At 45.2% G+C, this 22,554-nt stretch overlaps 1 protein-coding gene across 2 annotated transcripts in view; it reads left to right on the top strand.

Annotated features, from left to right (window-relative positions):
* Positions 1-22,554, top strand: part of ANKFN1 (ankyrin repeat and fibronectin type III domain containing 1) — a 225,698-nt gene that overhangs the window by 105,295 nt on the left and 97,849 nt on the right. Inside the window, exons 3-5 of one of the 2 annotated variants that reach the window (XM_053375155.1) lie at positions 1,013-1,220; positions 2,393-2,702; positions 18,809-19,019. In XM_053375155.1, coding sequence (XP_053231130.1) covers positions 2,517-2,702; positions 18,809-19,019 — 397 coding nt within the window. In that variant the 5' untranslated portion in view covers positions 1,013-1,220; positions 2,393-2,516. The remainder of the gene's footprint in view (positions 1-1,012; positions 1,221-2,392; positions 2,703-18,808; positions 19,020-22,554) is intronic. The other variant, XM_053375156.1, reaches the window with a different exon arrangement.

Below are 22,554 nucleotides of genomic sequence, written 5' to 3' on the forward strand. Positions count from 1 at the left end.
CCTCAGTGCCTCTATAGCAGTGATGGCCAAACTTTGCCCTCCAGCTGTTTGGGACTACAGTTCCCATCATCCCTTACCGCTGGTCCTGTTAGCTAGGGATGATGGGAGTTGTAGTCCCAAAACAGCTGAAGGGCCAAGTTTGGCCGTCACTGCTCTAAGGGCTTTTGATTAGCAGAAAATAAGGGAAACAAGCAAATATACACACATGTACATATTTCATAGCCTGTAGAATTCAATTTAGAAAAATGGAATTGAAATGATTCCTTTCCAATGCTTTACGCTATCTAAGTAACAAGCCAAGAATAACTTAGTACTAGAGTCCTAGAAAACTGTTAAATCCCCCACCTCTCACACACAAAAATCGTCTCTCTTCCATCTACTCTTACAGCAGAAGCATCTTTTAGAAAATTCTCTTTGGAGACACTGTCAATTGGATTTAATGAGGTACTCTCCTCATTGTATACCCCAATTATTGGCCCTGTCTCTCGCCATATGTTCGTCATTTAGGGGACCCGTCTGTTTACAATACTTCATTAACCTAGGAAATGTGTGAGGCAGAAAAGAGGAGAAATTTGTGAAATTGGGGAACTGATTGGTTGGTACTAAAAGACCAATTAAGAGCAAAGTGAAGCAATCTGCTTCGATAGTGAGGGAGAAGTGTTCAGTGAGAAAAATGCTAAAGTTCCTTAAGTGGCTATTATCCAAAGCATGGCTGGGGATTTCATAGGCTGTACCAGAAGAAGGAAGGTGGGCAAGTTGCCTCCACCAACCCAGACATACAGCCTATCCTCCACCCACCCATTTATTGCTGAATCCTTGCGGTTATTTCAAGGAAATGCAATATTCACGTATAGATTATAACTGAATAATTAGATGGACAGTAAAGTTGAGCTGCAACCCTGAGGTTTTCTACTTGAAAGCTAATTCCATCAAAGTTTATAAGATGTCCTTCAGATGACCTCCGTTTAGAATGAGAGTACTATTGTGAAATATCCCCTTATTTCTCTTTCAGAAATCTATGGGGCAGAGCTGATCCCTTCCCTCCTATGCCCCCATCACCCAAATTTCTTCTTCTGATGTCCCGGGACTTCAGCAATGGCAACAATTGTGTAGTAACCTTTCAGTGCTCATTTCGAAATTGTAGGCCCAAGTTATTCCACTTCATCTAAGAGTATAAATATTGCTACTTTGAAAGTGCCTGCAAAAATAAAAATGAACAAGTAAGTAAAATCCTAATGTGTTGTTTTATTTAAGTTTGTTTGATTTTAGCAATGCCCACCCTTCCCCAGAGATGGGTTTTGTTTCATGTACACATATGTTGTGTACTGCCTGTGCACATATGTACACATATGGTATGAACTGCCCTGTGGCCTTCAGATGAAGGGCAGTATACAAATTTAATAAATCAATCAATAAATTTGTACGGTATGTGTTCAAGCATTTAAAAAACAGTGTGGTTTTGCCATTTGTTGTTAAAAGGCTGCAGACAGTGTAAGTCATTTGAAACACAAAGGAACTGTCTTAACAGGTCAGAGTATTGGGCTGTCTGCTCTGACCTATACTATCTTACTCTCTTCTTCTTTGGTGATCACTCGTAGCCAAGTATGATTGTCTTCCATAAACATGGTTTGAACAATGAGTCCATAAGTGACTGTGGAGGCCAATTCTGGATCCATGCATCCTTCCACAGTGGGGACATTCATTTCTGGGCGGGAGCTGATCATGGTGTGGATTTGCCAAGCATGCCTTCCTCTTAGCACATTTCTCCCTTTCGTCCTGAGTTCGAGTGTCTTCAAAGCCCATGACACCTTTGGTAAAGGCTGTTCTCCAACTGGAATGTTCGCAGGCCAGTGTTTCCCAGTTGTCAGTGTTTATACTACATTTTTAAAGATTTGCCTTGAGAGAGTCTTTAAACCTCTTTTGTTGACCACCAACATTACGCTTTCCACTTTTAAGTTTAGAATAGAGTAGTTGCTTTGGAAGATGATAATCAGGCATCCGCACAACATGACCAGTCGAATGAAGTCGATGTTGAAGAATCATTGTTCGACACTGGTGATCTTTGCTTCTTCCAGCGTACTGTACTGTACTGTCTACTCTGTCACCAGCTAGCTAATCCTTTCAAGCATGTGTGCTACCACTGAACCATTGTTCCTTTCTCAAGCCACTTTAAAAAATGATGGTTGATCAATTGGCATCAGCCTCCTCTTGCTTTCTGTTGCAAGTGCTCCTGGGAGATCAGGGCACTGACCAATGAGGTCTATGAACTCCCACGTTTACTCTCAAATCCTCTCTAAATGAATCCTGATCAGATATTTCACGTAGAAACACCGACGAAATGTTTAAAGGGAAATAATTTTTGCCTCATTTCTTCTTTCCCTTCTGATTGCAGAATTTGGTGATTTCACGAAGAATTCCCATATATTTCTAATGACTTGACTCAGCAAGTTCAACCCCACATATATCCCGGTGCTAGAGCCGTACCGGCTTTCTGCACAGGAACTGCCGCGTGAAATATGACTCAGCAAATGCAGAGCCTGCAGCTTTCCCAGTCGAAAAAGAACAATCCCCCGTCTTCTCCCAACGCCGCTAAGCGACTCTATCGGAACCTCTCAGAGAAGCTGAAGGGAAGCCACTCGTCTTTCGATGAGGCCTATTTCAGAGCCAGATCAGACCGCCTCAGTCTCCGAAAGTCTTCAATGGTAATTTCAATCAACTATTGTTGAAATACATCAAATTAATCATGTGTTTCTCTAAGTTTAGATCCAGTACAGTGGTACCTCAGGTTACATATGCTTCAGGTTACAGACTCCGCTAACCCAGAAATAGTACCTTGGGTTAAGAACGTTGCTTCAGGATGAGAACAGAAATCGTGCTCCTGCGGTGCAGCAGCAGCGGGAGGCCCCATTAGCTAAAGTGGTGCTTCAGGTTAAGAACAGTTTCAGGTTAAGAACGGACCTCTGGAACGAATTAAGTATGTAACCAGAGGTACCACTGTAGTTTGTTCACACCCATCTCTAGTAGGTATCATTTCTCCACTACGTTTTTACCCACTCTGGATCCCTGTTTACAAAATGCTGGAGGTTACAGTGGTACCTCAAGTTACAAAAGCTTCGGGTTACAAATGCTTCAGATTACAAACTCTGCTAACCCGGAAGTATTTGCCCTGGATTGCGAACTTTGCCCCAGGATGAGAACGGAAATCGCATGCCAGAAGTGAGCCAGCAGCAGGAGGCCCCTTAGTGAAAGCACGCCTCTAGTTAAGAACAGTTTTGGGTTAAGAACAGACCTCTGGAATGAATTAAGTTTGTAAGCAAAGTACCACTGTACTATGAGGAGCAGGGAATGTAGCTGTAAAGGTATGGATAAACACTTTAGGATGTAGAACATTTCGGGTTCCAGGGAAGGTCCTTCATCCACTGGGCTGGAAATATATATCTATATGAATGGGTTGCAGAAGTGGGGAACCAGCTCCAACCAACTAAGCCAATGGTTAAGGATGAGTGAAGTTAAATGTTGTAGGCTACAACTCCCATAATCACCAGCCATGGACCCTGCTAACTGAGGCTGGGAGAGCTGGAGTCCAGTAACATTTGAAGAGCTGCAGATTCCCAATGCCTAAATTGTAGGCCATTCTCTGTTTCTGGCTATGGGATGAGCCAAGATGGATTTAGGGGAGTGTGACCGGTTCAGTTGCACTGGGCACAGAGCCTCAGGGGCACTGCAACTATGATGTAGAATGGAAACATCAGAGGCAGGAGGCACCAAATTTTGACATCACACAGGGCATCTTGGAATAGGCATAGATTCAAGCATGATAGTGGCCATGTAAAAAAATATGTTCGTTTTCTGGTTTGTTTTGTTTTGTTTGTGCGTGTGGTTAAACTTCTCCATATCATATATGATGAGCATGTATATGGGTCTGTGATCTTAATTGTGACTATTAAAGTGTATGTTCATAATATCTTATTTTGAATATTATTAATTGATACTTACCTAGTGCTGACTAATTATATATATATATGGTTTTACAAATTAAAATTTACACTCATACCACACATCACAATCAAAAAAGAAAAAAGATTCCCATGAATCTTTTGATTTCCCTCCACCCCTCTGTGGGTTCCATCATTAGTCCTTTTCTACTGCATCTTTTATGGTAATCTGGTTTTTTAATCTCCCTTATATCTATAGTTCTTGTTACATTACACGTATTATTGCAATCCTGCTAATGATTTTAACTGTTTACTGTGGTCTCCAAGATAAACTATAAATTTCCCCCATTCCTTATTGAAGTTTTGGTCTTCCTGGTTTCTGATCTTTCCAGTCATTTTTGACATAGTGCTGCCTAATTTTCATGTTGACTCAGAGATCGCAATTTCTCTTGGTATTTCGACAGTCTGAAGGAGATAGTTCATTCTCTCTCTCTCTCTCTCTCTCTCTCTCTCTCTCTCTCTCTCTTCCTTGACTATCATCATGGTGTATCTGGGCTACTAATTCACCTAAAGGACCAGTGGAAGCCACAGAGTCAAATTGTCTAATGGCCAGAGTGCATTCAGCTCTAGGGATTTCAAACAAATCACCTCTCCTCAGCAATAACTTAGCTCCTGAAAGAGATGGTGCCATCGTAAAGGAGACAGTGGAGAAGTGTGAAGGACAGGGAATCCTTCAGCACCAAGACTATGGATGGTTCAGGACAGTGGCAGAAACCAGCATTCAGGGGCAGCTATAGAGCATGGACATCGAGAGGGGGCAAGAAGGCTGCCCCCCTCTGATGAACCATGATTCCCAGATTTCTTTAAAAAGATCGAGCAAGCAAGCAAGTTTTTAACATTTGCAGAACCTGAGGTGCGAGGCAAATTGGACAGTATGTGTTGCTCAGTTCCCCATTTACTTTGGAGGAAGTGTTGATGTTACCAGTCTCAACAAAATCATCATGGTTATCATCATTGTTGCAGGAGTATACTATTTAGCTGAATGCTTTTGTTATCCCATCCTTATCCTCCTCTCACAATATCATCCTCCTTCAACTCAGGTTTGTTGCATGAATGCTTTGTTATCATCATTACCAATAAGATGATGATCAGAGCACAAAATAGGAGGAGTTTGGATTTGATATCCGCTTTATCACTACCGTAAGGAGTCTCAAAGTGGCTAACAATCTCCTTTCCCTTCCTCCCCCACAACAAACACTCTGTGAGGTGAGTGGGGCTGAGAGACTTCAAAGAAGTGTTACTGGCCCAAGGTCACCCAGCAGCTGCATGTGGAGGAGCGGAGACGTGAACCCGGTTCACCTGATTACGAGTCTACCGCTCTTAACCACTACACCACACTGGCTCGTAGGTAGCCTGTTTAAATTAATGGCCCTACCCAGTCATTCGGGATGTGGGTGGTGCTGTGGGTTAAACCACAGAGCCTAGGACTTGCCAATCAGAAGGTCAGCGGTTCGAATCCCCGCGACGGGGTGAACTCCCATTGCTCGGTCCCTGCTCCTGCCAACCTAGCAGTTCGAAAGCACGTCAAAGTGCAAGTAGATAAATAGGTACCACTCCAGCGGGAAGGTAAACGGTGTTTCCGTGTGCTGCTCTGGTTCACCAGAAGTGGCTTTGTCATGCTGGCCACATGACCGGGAAGCTATATGCCAGATCCCTCGGCCAATAAAGCGAGATGAGCGCTGCAACCCCAGAGTCGGTCATGACTTGAATACCACCCTAAGTATGTGTGCGTGTGTGGATTGTTTTGTATCTCATAACTATCACCATAGCACATAGCTTAGTTAGGCACTAAGTATTTGTAAAAATGCAAATCTTCAAAGTTCACAGTAGCTTTGCAAGAGAGGGAGATGGGGAGAAAACCAGAACAGCTTGGCCATACCCCTGTGACTTTAATAATAATAATAATAATAATAATAATAATAATAATAATAATAATTGTCCCCGTGACCTCCTAGCTGCTCTATTAGGTCTAGGGGGCACCACCTGTCACCGCATGCAAGAATTAATTTCTTTTACATAATTCACTCAAACAATTGAGAAGGATACAAATTTTCCTGAGCTGTGCCATTTGACTATGCAAGCATGGGATTCTGTAATTAATTTCTTAAACCCTGTCACGTACTAAAGAAAAAAGGCTAGATCATGCTATACCAGCTGCACTGGCTCCCGGTGGAGTACAGGATCAGGTTTAAGGTGCTGGTTTTAACCTTTAAAGCCCTATATGGCCTAGGACCCTCGTATCTATGGGACCGCCTCTCCTGGTACGCCCCACGGAGGACCTTATGGTTTGCAAATAATAACACCTAGGAGATCCCGGGCCTCAGAGAGATTAGGCTGGCCTCGACCAGGGCCAGGGCCTTTTCGGCCTTGGCCCCGGCCATGTGGAACGCTCTGCCACAAGAGATCAGGGCCCTGTGGGATTTAACATCTTTCCACAGGGCCTGCATGATGGAGTTGTTCCACCAGGCCTTTGGTCAGGGCTCAGCCTGACACTCCCCTTCTCTTTTTGTATAAGAACTAGTATGAAAGAGGCCTCCCAGCATTCTCACAAGCCTATATAAGATCAGCGTAAACAGTTGGGCTAATGAGCACTTACTGTTCCCAACCCTAACCCTGCAGAAAGCCATCTAATTAGACTTTAATTTGATTTTGACCTGTTTTTAGGAGGTAATTTAATTATTGTTTGATTTTATACCAATGTTATATATCTGATGTTAGCTGCCCTGAGCTCGTCTTTGGCTGGGGAGGGCAGGATATAAATAAAAGTTTATTTATTATTTATGTTTTTGGATAAGGATAGGGAAAGAGGGGATATTTGACTATAAGATCCCAAACCCGCCATCTGTAATGACAGTTTGTGTAAACGACACGTTTGTCTTTATTTGTTTTATTTTCACATAATGTTGATTTTGTGTCAGTTCAGTTCTTAGAAAAGATACTAAATTGAAATCTCGGTAGAGATGCACATTCCTTGCAATTTTCACACTCACACAAACCAAAAATGTGTCTTGTTCCATTTTGTTCCTCCTTTTAGGAGGATTGTGGGAGGGTGTAAATACCAATGGAATATTTTATCTTTCTGCCAGGACGCTGTAAGAATTTATTTTGTGCTATAGTTCTAACTATAGACCCAACCATTTTATTTCCTTCAACCCAGGAAAACACATTAGAAGTCGATAATGGTTTGTGGTCACTGTGACCTGCCTACCTCCTTTTCTTTACTGGACCCAATCCCAAAAGGGAAGACTAGCTCTGATTATAGATGGAGTCATTTATGCTCGCAATTTCTTTTCAGATTGACTCTTCCCCTCAAATAATTTGAGAAATCGCCAGTATCCAAATCCAACTGCATCACAATAAACTAGAAGCTTTCGAATAAAAACCAAAATGCCCATTCAGTATCAAATTGCTGAATTTCAGCATCAGGGTTTTAAAATGTTATCTTTCAGTTGATTCTGTCAGCCAATGGGCATCTCAAGATAGTGCTAGCTAGGTCTGTCTCATATGCTTTTTCTAGAATGGGTCTGAGATCTGTTCTGGAAAGCCTTCTGCCCTTGTGAGAACCTCTCAGGTTTGGGTCCATATTCTGTCTCTCATCCTGGCTTCTCATCCCTGTTTGCCACATAAAAATGTATCCACTCCCATGTATTCTGCGTGAGATAAGACATTTATTGTTGGAGGAGGAAGAGGAATGTTACTGCTGTTATTATTATTATTATTATTATTATTATTATTATTATTAATAGCAGTATTATTATTCATCTCTGTGTATTCTATCCCGAAAGGATGCTGCTGGGGTGAAAACAAATGTTTTGAGTTCCCAAAGTTATAGTTCAAGTTCTCAGGGAAAGCCTGAAACCAACCCACATGGAAAGCAAAAAAAAAGAAAAAGTGTGAGTTTGAATTGAGAATCTTTTGACAGACTGTCGAAAACAGCCATGCAAATGTATCTATTTATAGTGGATACAGTGGGAAAAAAGATAGGCAAGAAAAAATACAGAAAGAGTAGGTGCTAAGAGAGTCCTCCACTTCTTTCTTTTGATCTTTTTATATAGCTATGAATAATTTTAGACATGTTGAGGTTTACTGGGTTCCCATTGTGGGATGTGATACTTAAGTACAAGTACAGTGGTACCTCGGGTTACAGACGTTTCAGGTTACAGACGCTTCAGGTTACAGACTCCGCTAACCCAGAAATAGTACCTTGGGTTAAGAACTTTGCTTCAGGATGGGAACAGAAATTGTGCGGCAGTGGCAGCAGGAGGCCCTATTAGCTAAAGTGATACCTCAGGTTAAGAACAGTTTCAGGTTAAGAACAGACCTTCAGAACGAATTAAGTTCTTAACCCGAGGTACCACTGTACAGCATTCCTTGTTTTCCTAGAGTGGACATGCAAGGGGATGTTTGGTCCAGCCAGTCAGAACTTCCTGTTTCCTCCTGGGCTGGGACATACTTACTTTGCATGTGACTAGAGGTGGGCGTGACCTTACCTGCCCAGGTAACAAAAGGGCAAGGCACGCAGCACACCATCTCCCTTTCCTCTGTATTTGACCTCCTCCGTCATTGGACCAGCAGCTTTTTAGCTAGAGATGCTCTGGTGGATTTCAGCCAACAGAGGACAAAGGGACTATTCCCATATGGGATGGATCCACATGCATATACTTTGTAACTAAGTCTGCCTTTAGGGATCCATCTGTGAACTGAATGTGTGCGTGAACTTCTTTTATATACTTTTTATATACTTTACACAAGATTGTGGTGTGTTTATTCTTTTAAGAGTGGTATAAGGGGACTTACCAGGAATCTTGGGATGCGAGTGGCACTGTGGTCTAAACCACAGAGCCTAGGGCTTGCCGATCAGAAGGTCAGTGGTTCAAATCCCCACGACAGGGTGAGCTCCCGTTGCTCGGTCCCTGCTCCTGCCAACCTAGCAGTTCGAAAGCACGTCAAAGTGCAAATAGATAAATAGGTACCACTCTGGCGGGAAGGTAAACAGCGTTTCCGTGCACTGCTCTGGTTCGCCAGAAGCAGCTTAGTCATGCTGGCCACATGACCCAGAAGCTGTCTGTGGACAAACACCGGCTCCCTTGGCCTATAGAACGAGATGAGCGCTGCAACCCCAGAGTCGTCCGCGACTGGTCCTAACGGTCAGGGGTACCTTTACCTTTACCTTTACCAGGAATCTTATATTAAGATGCTTAAACAAGCCTGCAACCAGCTACCTGCTGTGCGTTTAAAAGGGGAATGTAAAACTCTGCTAAGTTATAGATCTTGCTAGCGCAAGTTAGGAAGGATATTATTAAAGAATATATTCTGTCCTGCCTCCCTGAACATTCCCATACCCATGTTGCACCAATTCCACTCATGGTCTCACTTGCTGCCCTGTAACTGCTTATTTGCCTCCACCAACACAGAGGACTGAGGCTGAGCGGGGCAGAACATTGGTTTGGGGTTCAACTTTGGAGTAGAGGATGGCTCCAGTCCTTGATTTCCCCCCCCACACACACACCCCAAAACTCCCTTTTCTAGCCTAGAAATGACTAGCTGCTGAGCCACAAGCTTCACCGTGTTAAATTGCCCCTGTGTTTTGTGTTGGTTTTTTTTTTTTAGCAAGCCCCTTTAACATACGAGACACCGATCAGGCAGGGAATGGCACGAGGGATGGATGAGCAAGGGGGCTGAATTAACCATTAAGCAAAATAAGCCCGTGTTTAAGGCATCAAGAGAAGGGAAGATTGTGGTGTGTTTATTCTTTTAAGAGTGGTATAAGGGGACTTACCAGGAATCTTGGGATGCGAGTGGCACTGTGGTCTAAACCACAGAGCCTAGGGCTTGCCGATCAGAAGGTCAGTGGTTCAAATCCCCACGACAGGGTGAGCTCCCGTTGCTCGGTCCCTGCTCCTGCCAACCTAGCAGTTCGAAAGCACGTCAAAGTGCAAATAGATAAATAGGTACCAGTCCAGCGGGAAGGTAAACAGTCAGTTGGAAGTATATCAAAAATCCCAACAGAACCTCCATGCAACAAGGCAGACCGGATACCTTATCTCAGGGGTCAGCAACCTTTTTCAGCTGTGGGCCAGTCCACTGTCCCTCAGACCATGTGGTGGGCCAGACTATATTTTTTTGGGGGTGGGGGGGATGTACAAATTCCTATGCCCCACAAATAACCCAGAGATGCATTTTAAATAAAAGCACACATGCTATGCATGTAAAAACACCTATGCCCCACAAATAACCCAGAGATGCATTTTAAATAAAAGGACACATTCTACTCATGTAAAAACATGCTGATTCCGGACTGTCCACAGGCCAGATTGAGAAGGCGATTGGGCTGCATCCGGCCCCCGGGCCTTAGGTTGCCTAACCCTGCCTTATCTCTACTAAGTATAGAAGCAGATGTGTTGCATAAGATTACCCTAAGTTTTGTTTCATGGGGGGGATAAAATTATATTTACAATTTATTATTGTTTATATTTTGAACTAGATGTTTATGGGGGCACTCAAATCTTTTAAGTGCTTGGCGACTCTAAAGGTCTTAAGCCAGCCCTGATGAGCACACCTCTGGTTGCCTCAAAAGCCATCAGGGATTTGCATGGATTCTTTCAATTGCTTAGGAAACCTCAAGGGCCTGTGCGAGTGCTCACAAAGTGTGCTCACGAATCCCCGAAGGCTGCAAGCTCTTTAAAGCCTGCCTGCTGAAATTAGCGGAGACATTGTGTCTCTGCTGATTTCAAGAGGCTGTGCCTTGAAACAGTTGCTTGGCAGAGAAACATCAACCTACCATGAGAGACTTTTGGGGAAAGAGGGTCTTCGGTAGTGAGGATCATCTAGTCCAACCCAAGCAATGCAGAAATATTTAGCTGTCCCATACAGGCTCTCAAGGACAATGGAGGGGGAAAACACATAAGCACCCTGGCCAACAAATTAAATGTAAGGCAAACCCACTCAGTCACCCAGACCAGCCATGCAATTGGACAGGCAAGGGCAATAGAGGGGAAAACATACAAGCATCCTGGCCAAAAATTAAAATAAAACGCACAGCCACCAAGGCAGAGGCAGGGGAAGGAAAGCGAGGAGACGAGGGAGAAAGAAAGATGGAGCCACACTCACACTCAGACCTCGCTGGGGGCACGTGCTGGGCACAAACAAATCAAGCACCTGGAGTGGGGGGAAATAGAAGGTTAAATGTAGGTTTTTACACGGAAAAGAGAACACAGCAAGGCAAACCTGGATGCCTGGGTTTTTAAAAGCAGTAAAGCAATGAGCGCACGCAAGCCTCTTAAAGTTAAAAGGCATGCAAGGAACCAGACCCCCCCCCCGACTCCAAACCTCATGGCTCTTCTCTGTGATGACTCTCCTAGCTGATGACTCGCTGCGGGACGATGACGACTGAGGAGGAGGCGGAGCTGGAGCCGCAGCATTAAGCTGCTAAACACGCCCCCCGGAGACACCTGGTTGGCTGCCTCCGGTGGGCGTGGGCGCCAGCCAGGTGAGGAGGGGCGGGGGCTAAGGCCCCCGGCCAGGGGCGGAGCTCGGGCTCCCGCCCACAACCACTCCCCTCTCTTCCAGGGAGGAGAGTCTTTGCACGCCGCCACCCATTTTTGAGCATGCACTACCATCAACCTCTGCATCCTGAAGCCCAACATCAGATGGAGATGGCATGTTTCACTAGCAAAAGATGTTGTCTGCTCCTGCCTGAACAACATGTGTTGAAACATTCTCCTGTTCTCCCATATCCTCCTTCCGCTCCTCAGGATTCAAGAAGTCCTCTCACCCCTCTTGGTGTGGTGGGTGTTGTGGGAGACGGCAGAGGCTTTGCTGGGACTCCGATGAGGGAACTGGAACTTCAATACCCTTCCTGATAGGCAGAGGGGGCATAAACTCCAACTGCCTATCAGAAATCGGATCCTAGCCTGCAGCCTGCTTTGGCACATGGGGATGCAGGTTGGGACTTGGCTGTGTCAGGGGCAGAGCTGACGGAGCAGGTAGGCTTCCCTCAGATCCGCCCCTTGCCTGCATCTGGGGCACTACCTGTTCGTTCCTTCACCAAGTTTCCCCACCCTCAGTTTAAGTTGATAGTCATGACTTTGCTGTGGCTACGGTGGTTGCCGTTCCTTAAGGGGCCGGGTAGGAATTTGCCCACCAGGCTAACTGGCTCTGATCTGGTGGTTTTGCCTACCTCATAGCAATGTCACCACTGGGCTTGGGCATAGGGGCAATCCTTTGTTTTGGATGGAGAGGATATTGTAGTTTCCGCCTGACCCTCCAAATTCTGGGGTATCCTGTTAAAGCAGTGGTTCTCAACCTGTGGGTCCCCAGATGTTGTTGGACTACAACTCCCATCACCCCTGAGCTCTGGCCTTGCTAGCTAGGGGTGATGGGAGTTGTAGTTCAACAACATCTGGGGACCCACAGGTTGAGAAAGGCTGCGTTAAAGGGATCTGGGGGGAGTGGCCATGTCTGCGTGCCCAGGCAGAGCCAGGGCCAAAGGCACTCCCCCAAACGGCAGTCCCTGCGGGGGTCACCCTATTTGATGTAAGTCTTAGGAACCCTTCCCTGGATTGTCCACATATCACTTCCAGCGGGCGGGCCAGAAGTATTTAGATTGCCCCACGCCCAAGCCAAACTTCTTTCATCTGTAGTCAGTAAAATTGTGGTCTGTTTTGACACAAAACCAGTCTTGTTGGTCTCTTGTTTATATGGGTTGGGTTATGGGAAACTCAATGCCTGGTTCTGCAAGCTGTCTTGCTATACTTTAGTTGCCATCTCAGGTATGGAAATCCACCCAAACACCATGTCCTTACCTTCTCGACAGCACAGTTACCTCCCAGATCCCCATTATTTTTACCCACAACTCACAGCATCCCGTATACAGTCCCTTAATTTGTTGAGTTTAGATGCTCAGAAATGACATGAAACATAAACCTGAAGGAGTGTCTCCACCTCCATCGTTCTGCCCGGACACTGAGGTCCAGGGCTGAGGGCCTTCTGGCGGTTCCCTCGCTGCGAGAAGCCAAGTTACAGGGAACCGGGCAGAGGGCCTTCTCAGTAGTGGCACCCGCCCTGTGGAACACCCTCCCACCAGATGTCAAAGAGAGCAACAACTATCAGACTTTTAGAAGACATCTGTGGGCAGCCCTGTTTAGGGAAGCTTTTAAGGTTTAATAGGTTATTGTATTTTAATATTCTGTTGGAAGCTGCCCAGAGTGGCTGGGGAAACCCAGCCAGATGGGCAGGGTATAAATAATAAATTGTTGTTGTTGTTATTTCCACTCTTCTCTGACCCCACTACCAACATCACATGCTCATGGGGTAAACACACGGAGTCACTTCTCCTCCTCAGGATAGGAAATTCACTGGCACAATAGTCTTCAGGGTAGGAAGTAGTGATCAGACCACAGTTCCCTAAAGCCAATTAAGCCAACCTAAAGATGCCATTCTTCTGGTTGTGAAGCAAGGGCATATGAGGGGAAATTATTTGGCCTGGTTTGTCCGTGGTAGAACCAACTTTGTTTGGCCAGACAATATTGTCGCAATCTTCCCACAGAGCTCCCAACATGCTCAACCTCAGCTGGGCCTTGCCGTGGAAATAATTCTCTCCTTTTTTCTTCCAAAACTAGAACAGTGCTGCTAGCTAATTATCACAAAGGGATACTGAAAAGGAACTCTGCAGAACTTGGCAAGGTACCACTGCAGAGCATTAGAAAGATGTTCCTTTAAACAAAAACCTGCAGGCCATATTATATTTCTGCACCTGTTTCTCTCCTGTTCAATTAAAAGATGATGTGTTTCTTCACTGCCTAAGCCTTGTCCTTTTCTGCCTCACTCATGTACTTAGCTGCTGCGAACAGGAAGATTTGATCATTCTTTTATGGGCTTGAACAGTCCGTTGTGCGGGTGCTAGTACCTCCGTCCCCATCCTTTGCTGTCCAACCTGCATTTATTTTCTGGATGATTTGGAACTATAAAAAGGTAAAAGTAAAGGACCCCTGGACAGTTAAGTCTGGTCAAAGGCAGATATGGCGTGCGGTTCTTATCTTGCTTTCAGGCCGAGGAAGCCGGCGTTTGTCCACAGACAGCTTTCCGGGTCATGTGGCCAGCATGACTAAACTGCTTCTGGCACAATGGAACACCGGGACGGACACCAGAGCGCATGGAAATGCCATTTACCTTCCCACCGAGGCAGTACCTATTTATCTACTTGCACTGCTATGCTTTTGAACTGCTAGGTTGGCAGAAGCTGAGACAGAGCAACGGGAGCTCACCCTATCACGCTCTTGTCACTATTGCTCCGTGTGTCAATAGCGGTTTAGTCATGCTGGTCACTGGTGCTGGAGGAGACTCTTGAGAGTCCCATGGACTGCAAGAAGATCAAACCTATCCATTCTTAAGGCATTCAGCCCTGAGTGCTCACTGGAAGGACAGATCCTGAAGCTGAGGCTCCAATACTTTGGCCACCTCATGAGAAGAGAAGACTCCCTGGAAAAGACCCTGATGCTGGGAAAGATGGAGGGCACAAGGAGAAGGGGACAACAGAGGACGAGATGGTTGGACAGTGTTCTTGAAGCTACCAGCATGAGTTTGACCAAACTGCGGGAGGCAGTGAAAGACAGGAGTGCCTGGCGTGCTTTGGTCCATGGGGTCACGAAGAGTCGGACACGACTAAACGACTAAACAACAACATGCTGGTCACATGACCCAGAAACTGTCTGTGGACAAACGCCAGCCCCCTCAGCCTGAAAGCAAGATGAGTGCCGCAACCCCATAGTCATCTTTGCCTGGACTTAACCATCCAGGCGTCCTTTACCTTTGGAGCGATGAGACCATGCTGGCCACAACTGCATGGAATAATAAGCTAAGAACTGCATGGCTTAATAAACCATCCTCTGCATGAGTTTAACACCAGTGTGTACAGCCCATTTGTTCTTCCCTTCACATAAATGGGTAAACTGGAGTGGGATGCTGAATCTGACCAGTGGGCCATATCTTTATCTTCCCCACACCTTCATGAGCCAAGTTTGACAGGTGAGTGGGATTACAGTGGTACCTCAGGTTAAGTACTTAATTTGTTCCAGAGGTCCGTTCTTAACCTGAAACTGTTCTTAACCTGAAGTACCACTTTAGCTAATGGGGCCACCGCACCACCACTGCGTGATTTCTGTTCTCATCCTGAAGCAAAGTTCTTAACCTGAGGTACTCTTTCTGGGTTAGCAGAGTCTGTAACCTGAAGCGTATGTAACCTGAAGTGTATGTAACCCGAGGTACCACTGTATAGCAAACTAGTCATTCACTTGTCCGGATGGAGGATGGAGGTGTGTGAGGGCATGTATAAACTAGCCTACTTTTATAGAGGTAAAGCTAGCGTTAACTTTTGAGACAATGGGGAACTTATTTCCAAAGCAACTGCTGGTTTAGAAGAAGGATTTTCCTCAGGACCACAAAAAGAAAGGGTTAAAATAACCATTCCCCCCATCCCTGCTCTGATCCCATTAACTATCAGCTCCCCCAGGTGATGCAATTTGCATTTTTTAAAGCCTACATATTAACTGCAAAGACATATTTAACATCAGCAATAGTTTGACCAGGAATATCAGATCCTTGCTTCCCTTTTTTTTCTTTCTCAGAGTGAAAAAGCAATGGCTATATCTCCTCTGCTTCTATACAAACTCAAGAGATCTCAGCTGTTCAGCCCACAGAAGATCAGATTTGCTTAAATTGATAAAAACCCTTTGAACTGCCCAGTAAATGTATTTCAAAGTGAATAATAAAACATGATATAAGGCTTTTTCCAGTCATTTGGGGGCATCTCTCGCCCAGAGACCTAGAAGTGGTGGTGTGTGGGTTGTTGCTGTTTTGTAATAATAAAAAAATGAATTATGCAAGATAATGCAGAATTCACTCCAACAGGCTGCTGTTAAGACCAATTTAGGAATATTGTTAAGACTGAATAGGCATCACAGAGGTGACATATCTCATCATAAAAGCCCCAAACTTGATTCAATCTCTGATTCATAAGCTGGAGGTGAACCAGAGATTAAAGTGACCTGAAAATGAGGAAATAAAAGCCCTAATCAGGCTTTGCCTGAAGAGATGAAGACTTAAAATGTGGAGGACTGAGAGATGCACATGCAAGACTCTCGCATGTTTAGTGCAGAGCTCTAACATTTTAAAGGTCTTGCAGAGCTCCACATTTTAAAGGTCTTGTATATTCAGACAAATGTCCAACCCCCTCCCAAATGATACTTAATTCCTGTCCCCCTAAAGTGTGACAAAAACCTTTCTGTTTGGGCTGTAACAGATAATTTTGCTGAATTTACAGTTGCTGTTTTATTATGCTTTTATATCGGGATTTGATGTGATGTTTTATGATATTTTATCATCGATCATGATTGAGACTGCATCAAAAAGGAGAACCCCCCAGGCAAATTCAGTGAGGGAGGGGTCAGGAAGCAAAGGAGTGGAAGAAAAAAAAGTTTAATAGCTGAGCCAATGGTGCAAGTATTTATTTATCTCCCTGTTCTGTATCTGATTTATTTATTTATTGTATAATAATTTTTATTAATTTTAATTTATAACAATCCAATAAAAGCCTCATTAATACAATACCAAATTACAATACAATTAAAGAAGCCAATTATTCAATACCAAATTAAACAATTTTGTTTGACTTCCTGTGCTCTGGTTTTCGGGGGTTGCTGTTTTTCTTTTGTCCTGCTCCAAAACTCTTATTTAGCCCAAATGCATCAGTTCCGATATTGATCCTTTATTTTATTTTAACAGTTCAGGCTGTTGAACTTCTGTATTTGAAACTACTTCGTGAAGTACCCAAGAAGTCCAAAACACCTTGGATATTAAACTTTTTATCCTACCCCTTTGATTATGACTATGATACTTTGTATTGTTAGCCGTGGAGATAAAGAAACCATCAGTTGCGCCATTTTGAATTTAAAACACACACACTCTTCCCAAGGTTGTCTTTTCTGATGTTCACCAGCCCTGCAGGATGCATCTCTCCTAAAATTGGCTGCATTCTCTCTCTCTCTCATTCATTCACAAACACACACACACGAGCAAAACTATATCACCACTTCCCAAACATGCTTCTCTGTGTTAACATAACACAACCAGCACTGATTTGGGGCTGGCGATACTCTAGTTCAACGGTGGCAAACCTCAGGTCCACTGGTCAAATCCTGCCCTCCAGTCTATTCTCCCCTCAGGATTTTCCACCGGCCACACCTCTTTTCCCTAACCATACTCCTCACTGATTCTGGTCCTCACCACCCTGCTCACATGCTTAGTTTGGCTGGAATATGTTGTTTACCTGTAGCAATTCTTCTTGCTCTGGGTTGGTGGCAGGGGTGCCATCTTGAATAAAATACTGGGAGAGGCCAGTATAGCCCTGACCCACATAGTTGATCACACAATGTGGTGCACGCACAACATTTAAATGGCAATGCCCATTAACTTGGGGGGGACAGCCCCCTCAATTATTTTATTGTGTGGACCAAAGTCCCACAGTCCCTAGGAGTTGGCTCCTATTGTTGGTGCAAAGGTGTTTGTGCACATAGAAACATTTGGAGAAGGTGGAATGTAAGCTTTGTTGTTGTTGTTTAGTCGTTTAGTCATGTCCGACTCTTCGTGATCCCATGGACCAGAGCACGCCAGGCACTCCTGTCTTCCACTGCCTCCTGCAGTTTGGTCAAACTGAAATAGGGATGTCCTATTCAACAACAGCAACTTCTCTTTTAGAGATGTTGTTGTTGTTGTTGTTGTTGTTTAGTCATTTAGTAGTGTCCAACTCTTTGTGACCCCATGGACCAGAGCATGCCAGGCACTCCTGTCTTCCACTGCCTCCCGCAGTTTGGTCAAACTCATGCTGGTCACTTCTATAACACTGTCCAACCATCTCATCCTGTTGTCCCCTTCTTGTGCCCTCCATCTTTCCGAACATCAGGGTCTTTTCCAGGGAGTCTTCTCTTCTCATGAGGTGGCCAAAGTATTGGAGCCTCAGCTTCAGGATCTGTCCTTCCAGTGAGCACTCAGGGCTGATTTCCTCAAGAATGGATAGGTTTGATCTTCTTGCAGTCCATGGGACTCTCAAGAGTCTCCTCCAGCACCATAATTCAAAAGCACCAATTCTTCAGCAATCAGCCTTCTTTATGGTCCAGCTCTCACTTCCATACATCACTACTGGGAATGTAAGCTACTGTAAGGTAAAAAGGTAAAAGTTAGGTCCAGTGAAAGGCAACTATGGTGTTGCGGCGCTCATCTCACTGTCAGGCCGAGGGAGCTGGCGTTTGTCCATGGACAGCTTTCCGGGTCCTGTGGCCATCAGACTAAACTGCTTCTGGCACAACAGAACACCGTGATTGATGCCATAGTGCTCAGAAACGCTGTTTCCTTCCCACCGCAGGGGTACCTATTTATCCACTTGCACTGGCGTACTTTCAAACTTCTAGGTTGGCAGGAGCTGGGACAAAGCAATGGGAGCTCACCCCGTCATGGGGATTCGAACCGCCGAACTTCTGAGCAGCAAGTCCAAGAGGCTCTGTGGTTTAGACCACAGTGCCACTACTGTACAAAGGTAACAGTTCTGCCTGTCCAAAAAAGCTGTATCATGGAGGAACATCACTCTCAGGTTGAAAAAGGTTCTGCTTCCTTATTTTAAGTGTGTGTGTGTGTTTCTGTGAGCTTATGATTGAAAAAATAAAAGTAAAAATGTGAGAAGAAATGCTAAGATGCACTGTTATGTTGACAGCTTTTGTGTTGTTTATTTTTTTTAAAAAAAAAAATCTCATGTGGATGAACAGAACTTTCAGTGCTGTGAAGCCGTGCTGGAAGCTGTGGAGCAGCAAGACCTGGACGCTGTCCAGATTCTCCTCTATCAATACACACCCGAGGAGCTGGATCTCAACACTCCTAACAGCGAGGGGCTAACTGCGCTGGACATCGCCATCCTGACAAATAATGTGCCTATTGCCAAGATTCTTTTGAAGGCTGGGGCAAAGGAGAGTCCTCACTGTGAGTATGGCAGAATGCGTACCGTAGCTGAATTGTACAGAAAAGGGTCAGGCAAGCACAGTGGGGAGTTGTGTCAAGGCATAAGGTGCATGAGGACTTGCGTATGACAATTGGCATTACGGAGAGAAAGATGTCCTGTGGCAGGGCCTAAGCATGATGCACAGAGGGTACAGTCCCTGGAGATTCAGAGCCCAATGGCCCATGTTTAAACCCCATTAACATGAGCGGAAAAACAGAGGCTAACTTGTAAATCATGCCTTAGGATATTTATGCAAACATACTTACTTCGAGGTACAGTGGTACCTCGGGTTACATACGCTTCAGGTTACAGACTCCGCTAACCCAGAAACCCAGGTTAAGAACTTTGCTTCAGGGTGAGAACAGAAATCACGTGGCGACGGCGCGGCGGCATAGGGAGGCCCCATTAGCTAAGGTGGTATCTCAGGTTAAGAACAGTTTCAGGTTAAGTACGGACCTCTGGAACGAATTAAGTACTTAACCCAAGGTACCACTGTATCTATTATCCAGTTACAGGTTATTATTATTTTTTAAAAATAGCTTGAAAATTGGGCACAAATTCCATTCAGCTCTAGCTGTAATTGGATAATAGATGTGTGTGTGTCAGAGCTGCCCGAGGCCCCAGCTCACAAAGGACCAACGCCGGTTCGTTGTTATGTACGAAAGTCTTTATTGAAGTTCAGTTTCGCTTTCACAGCCACAGCGTGCAGCTCTACGTCTCAAACTCTAGACCGCTGAAGCTCTGTCTGAATCTCCTCCCCCCAGACACCAGTTTAAGACTCTAGCCTTGCTCCACCTCTTCCTTTGCTCTTTCCTCCTCTGGTTCCGCCTGTCCGTCGGGGTCTCGCCCTTCCTAGACTCTTCTGACGCTGAGTCCCCTGAGTCTTCCCCCTCCCTCCGGCAGGCTTTAGGACCTGGTTCCCAATCCGGGTTTTCTGCTGTCCCGCGCGCCTCTACATTCGAACTTGGCGCGCGCGCCCAGCCGGCAACCTTCCTCCTGACCGTTACACTGCTCCTGTCACTGCTTCCCCCTTCGGGGAGGCTAGCTGGAACTGACCTCCCCTCCGTTCCCCCACTCTCCAATAGAGGCGTGGTCAGCCCTGACTCATCTTCTCTCCCCGCTGGAGGAGACGCTGGTCCTGACACATGGGACTCTTCCCCCCCACTACGCTCTGGTGGGGAAGCTGGTCCTGATCTCCCACTGCTGCTTTGGGAGTCCCCGCTGGCCCCTTGTTTCTGGTGCGTCCCCCCTGGGACCCCCCTTGCCCTGACCATCGGTGCCCCCTTCTGGGAATCTTCTGATTCGCTGGAGAAGCTCATGGAATCTCTCGGGTCACTGTCATACTCCCCTACGCTGCCCTCAGATTCTTCTCCTTCGCTCTCCATTTCCTCTCTCCCCTGTGCTTCTGCTCCTGAGCCCCTGACAGTGTGTCATCAGACAAGCTTGCTTTTCAGAACCTTGCAAATGGAGACCCATACACCTATTGCTTTTTGAGTAGCTAAATTTGCTCTAAAATTGCTCCCCACCGAAAAAGGGCTATATCAGGGGTCAGCAAACTTTTTCAGCAGGGGGCCGGTCCACTGTTCCTCAGACCTTGTGGGGGGCCAAACTTTATTGGGGGGGGGAATGAATGCCCCACAAATAACCCAGAGATGCATTTTAAATAAAAGCACACATTCTACTCGTGTAAAAACACCAGGCAGGCCCCACAAATAACCCAGAGATGCATTTTAAGTAAAAGGACACGTTCTACTCATGTAAAAACATGCTGATTCCCGGACCGTGCACGGGCCAGATTTAGAAGGCGATTGGGCCGCATCTGGCCCCCGGGCCTTAGGTTGCCTGCACATGGGCTGTATAATATAGTCCCCAAAATGCACTGTGATTTCGATATTTTGTAAGAATTGCACAAAAAGTCTTCTATGCACGAATGAAAGCCCCCTTTGGATGTGAGCAGCACCTAGCACTCGGTTAGCACTGCGTGAATGCTAAGCAGTGAATTAATTTGTCCAGTTGAAAATTCAGTGGGATGTGGGGCTGTGTGATAAATTGCGACCTTTGAATTTGTCTGTCCTTTAATAGCACCGAGCCACACGAGATCTTCGAGCAACTGCACAATAAATAAGACAAATAAATAAATCCAGAATCTAGAGCCCTGGGACTGTGCTTTTGGTCTTGCAGGATCCCAATGAAAGCCGAATGAAGTTCGCTGAGCCCTGGCTGGGAGAGGGAAAACTGACAGCCAGAGACAAATGAAATCCTTGTATTTTACATGCGTGGCTGTGCTATGTCTGCTTTGCTGGCTGCTACTGAAGGCCCACTCCTGTCCAATATCAGCACTCCGCTAATACACTAAGAGCACTTCACAAGTGGCTTATGAAACTGCCCTTTGTCTTCTTTCATGGGACGGTCTCAGTCCGTTTTTGTTTTTGTTTGCTTGTTTGTTTGCGAGGGGAGAGCGAGCGGCTTGCCAAGCCCATTAATCCATGACACACATTTTGACGCCTTACCTATGGCTAAAAATACACCGAAGCCTACAGATTTTGCTCGAGACCGTCAATGCCTATATTTAGGTCTTTCCCAGCATGTCCATAATGAAACTGTGTTTTCAGGGGTCCGGACTGAGCAGACTCTGCCATTAATTTGGAGTTAGTTAAATTAACAGCATTTAGTACTGACCTGTCAATCTCTGAGCTCCAGGAAATTGCACCTTGAGGCTACTAATATTGCCGATTTTTTTTCCACTGGACTGTGTGTGTATGTGAGGGTGCATTACTCCCCCTCCCCCTTTTTAAAAAGCCAGAATTGGTGTACCTTTATTGCTTTGCTATGTCCACAGCACTTACATTATCATTTATCCTGGGCTCTTTTAACCTTCCCAGGAGATTATTTTCATCCCCACCCCCTGCCCCCGCTCCCACCCCCACTCCTTGTATAGTATAGCTGCTCAATGAAAAGAGTTGTGTAGTTTTATATTTATTTGTTTATTTTTCTGTCATGGGTTCGTGACTGGAAAAAAAAAGTGTGACAGGGTTTTGGAGTACGTGATTGACGGCTGAAGCAACATTCATTAGGCATGACAGATCTGCAGGAAAACACAGTCCTGAGTGTTCTAAACAGCAGTCAGGGGGAAAAAGAGAAAAAAATACTAAACTAATTTTTCATTGACTTCATCGGTAAACAAATGTAGTCTGATGGCATGTGGGGGCAATCATAAATTATATTCATTTCCTGTCATTAATGCAAACATGCCTATGAACACAGAGAATGTGAATCTATAACCACTTCATTTCCATTAAAAAAATAATAATATTGCTCTGCACTTATCGCCATTTTTTAAATTTGGTGTTTCGATCCATCTAGGGGCCACCTGAAGGCTAAACCCTGCTTCCTCATACCCATAATTTCAGCAGGTCAGGGAATTGTGCAAAATGATTGGGTCCTGCATATGTGATTGGGAACTTTCAGTTACCATCCAGCAGTTTGGCACCACCAGGGAGCTGGATTTCATTTCCT

Source organism: Podarcis raffonei, chromosome 2 (assembly GCF_027172205.1).
Source record: "Podarcis raffonei isolate rPodRaf1 chromosome 2, rPodRaf1.pri, whole genome shotgun sequence".
NCBI classification, from domain to species: Eukaryota; Metazoa; Chordata; class Lepidosauria; order Squamata; family Lacertidae; genus Podarcis; species Podarcis raffonei.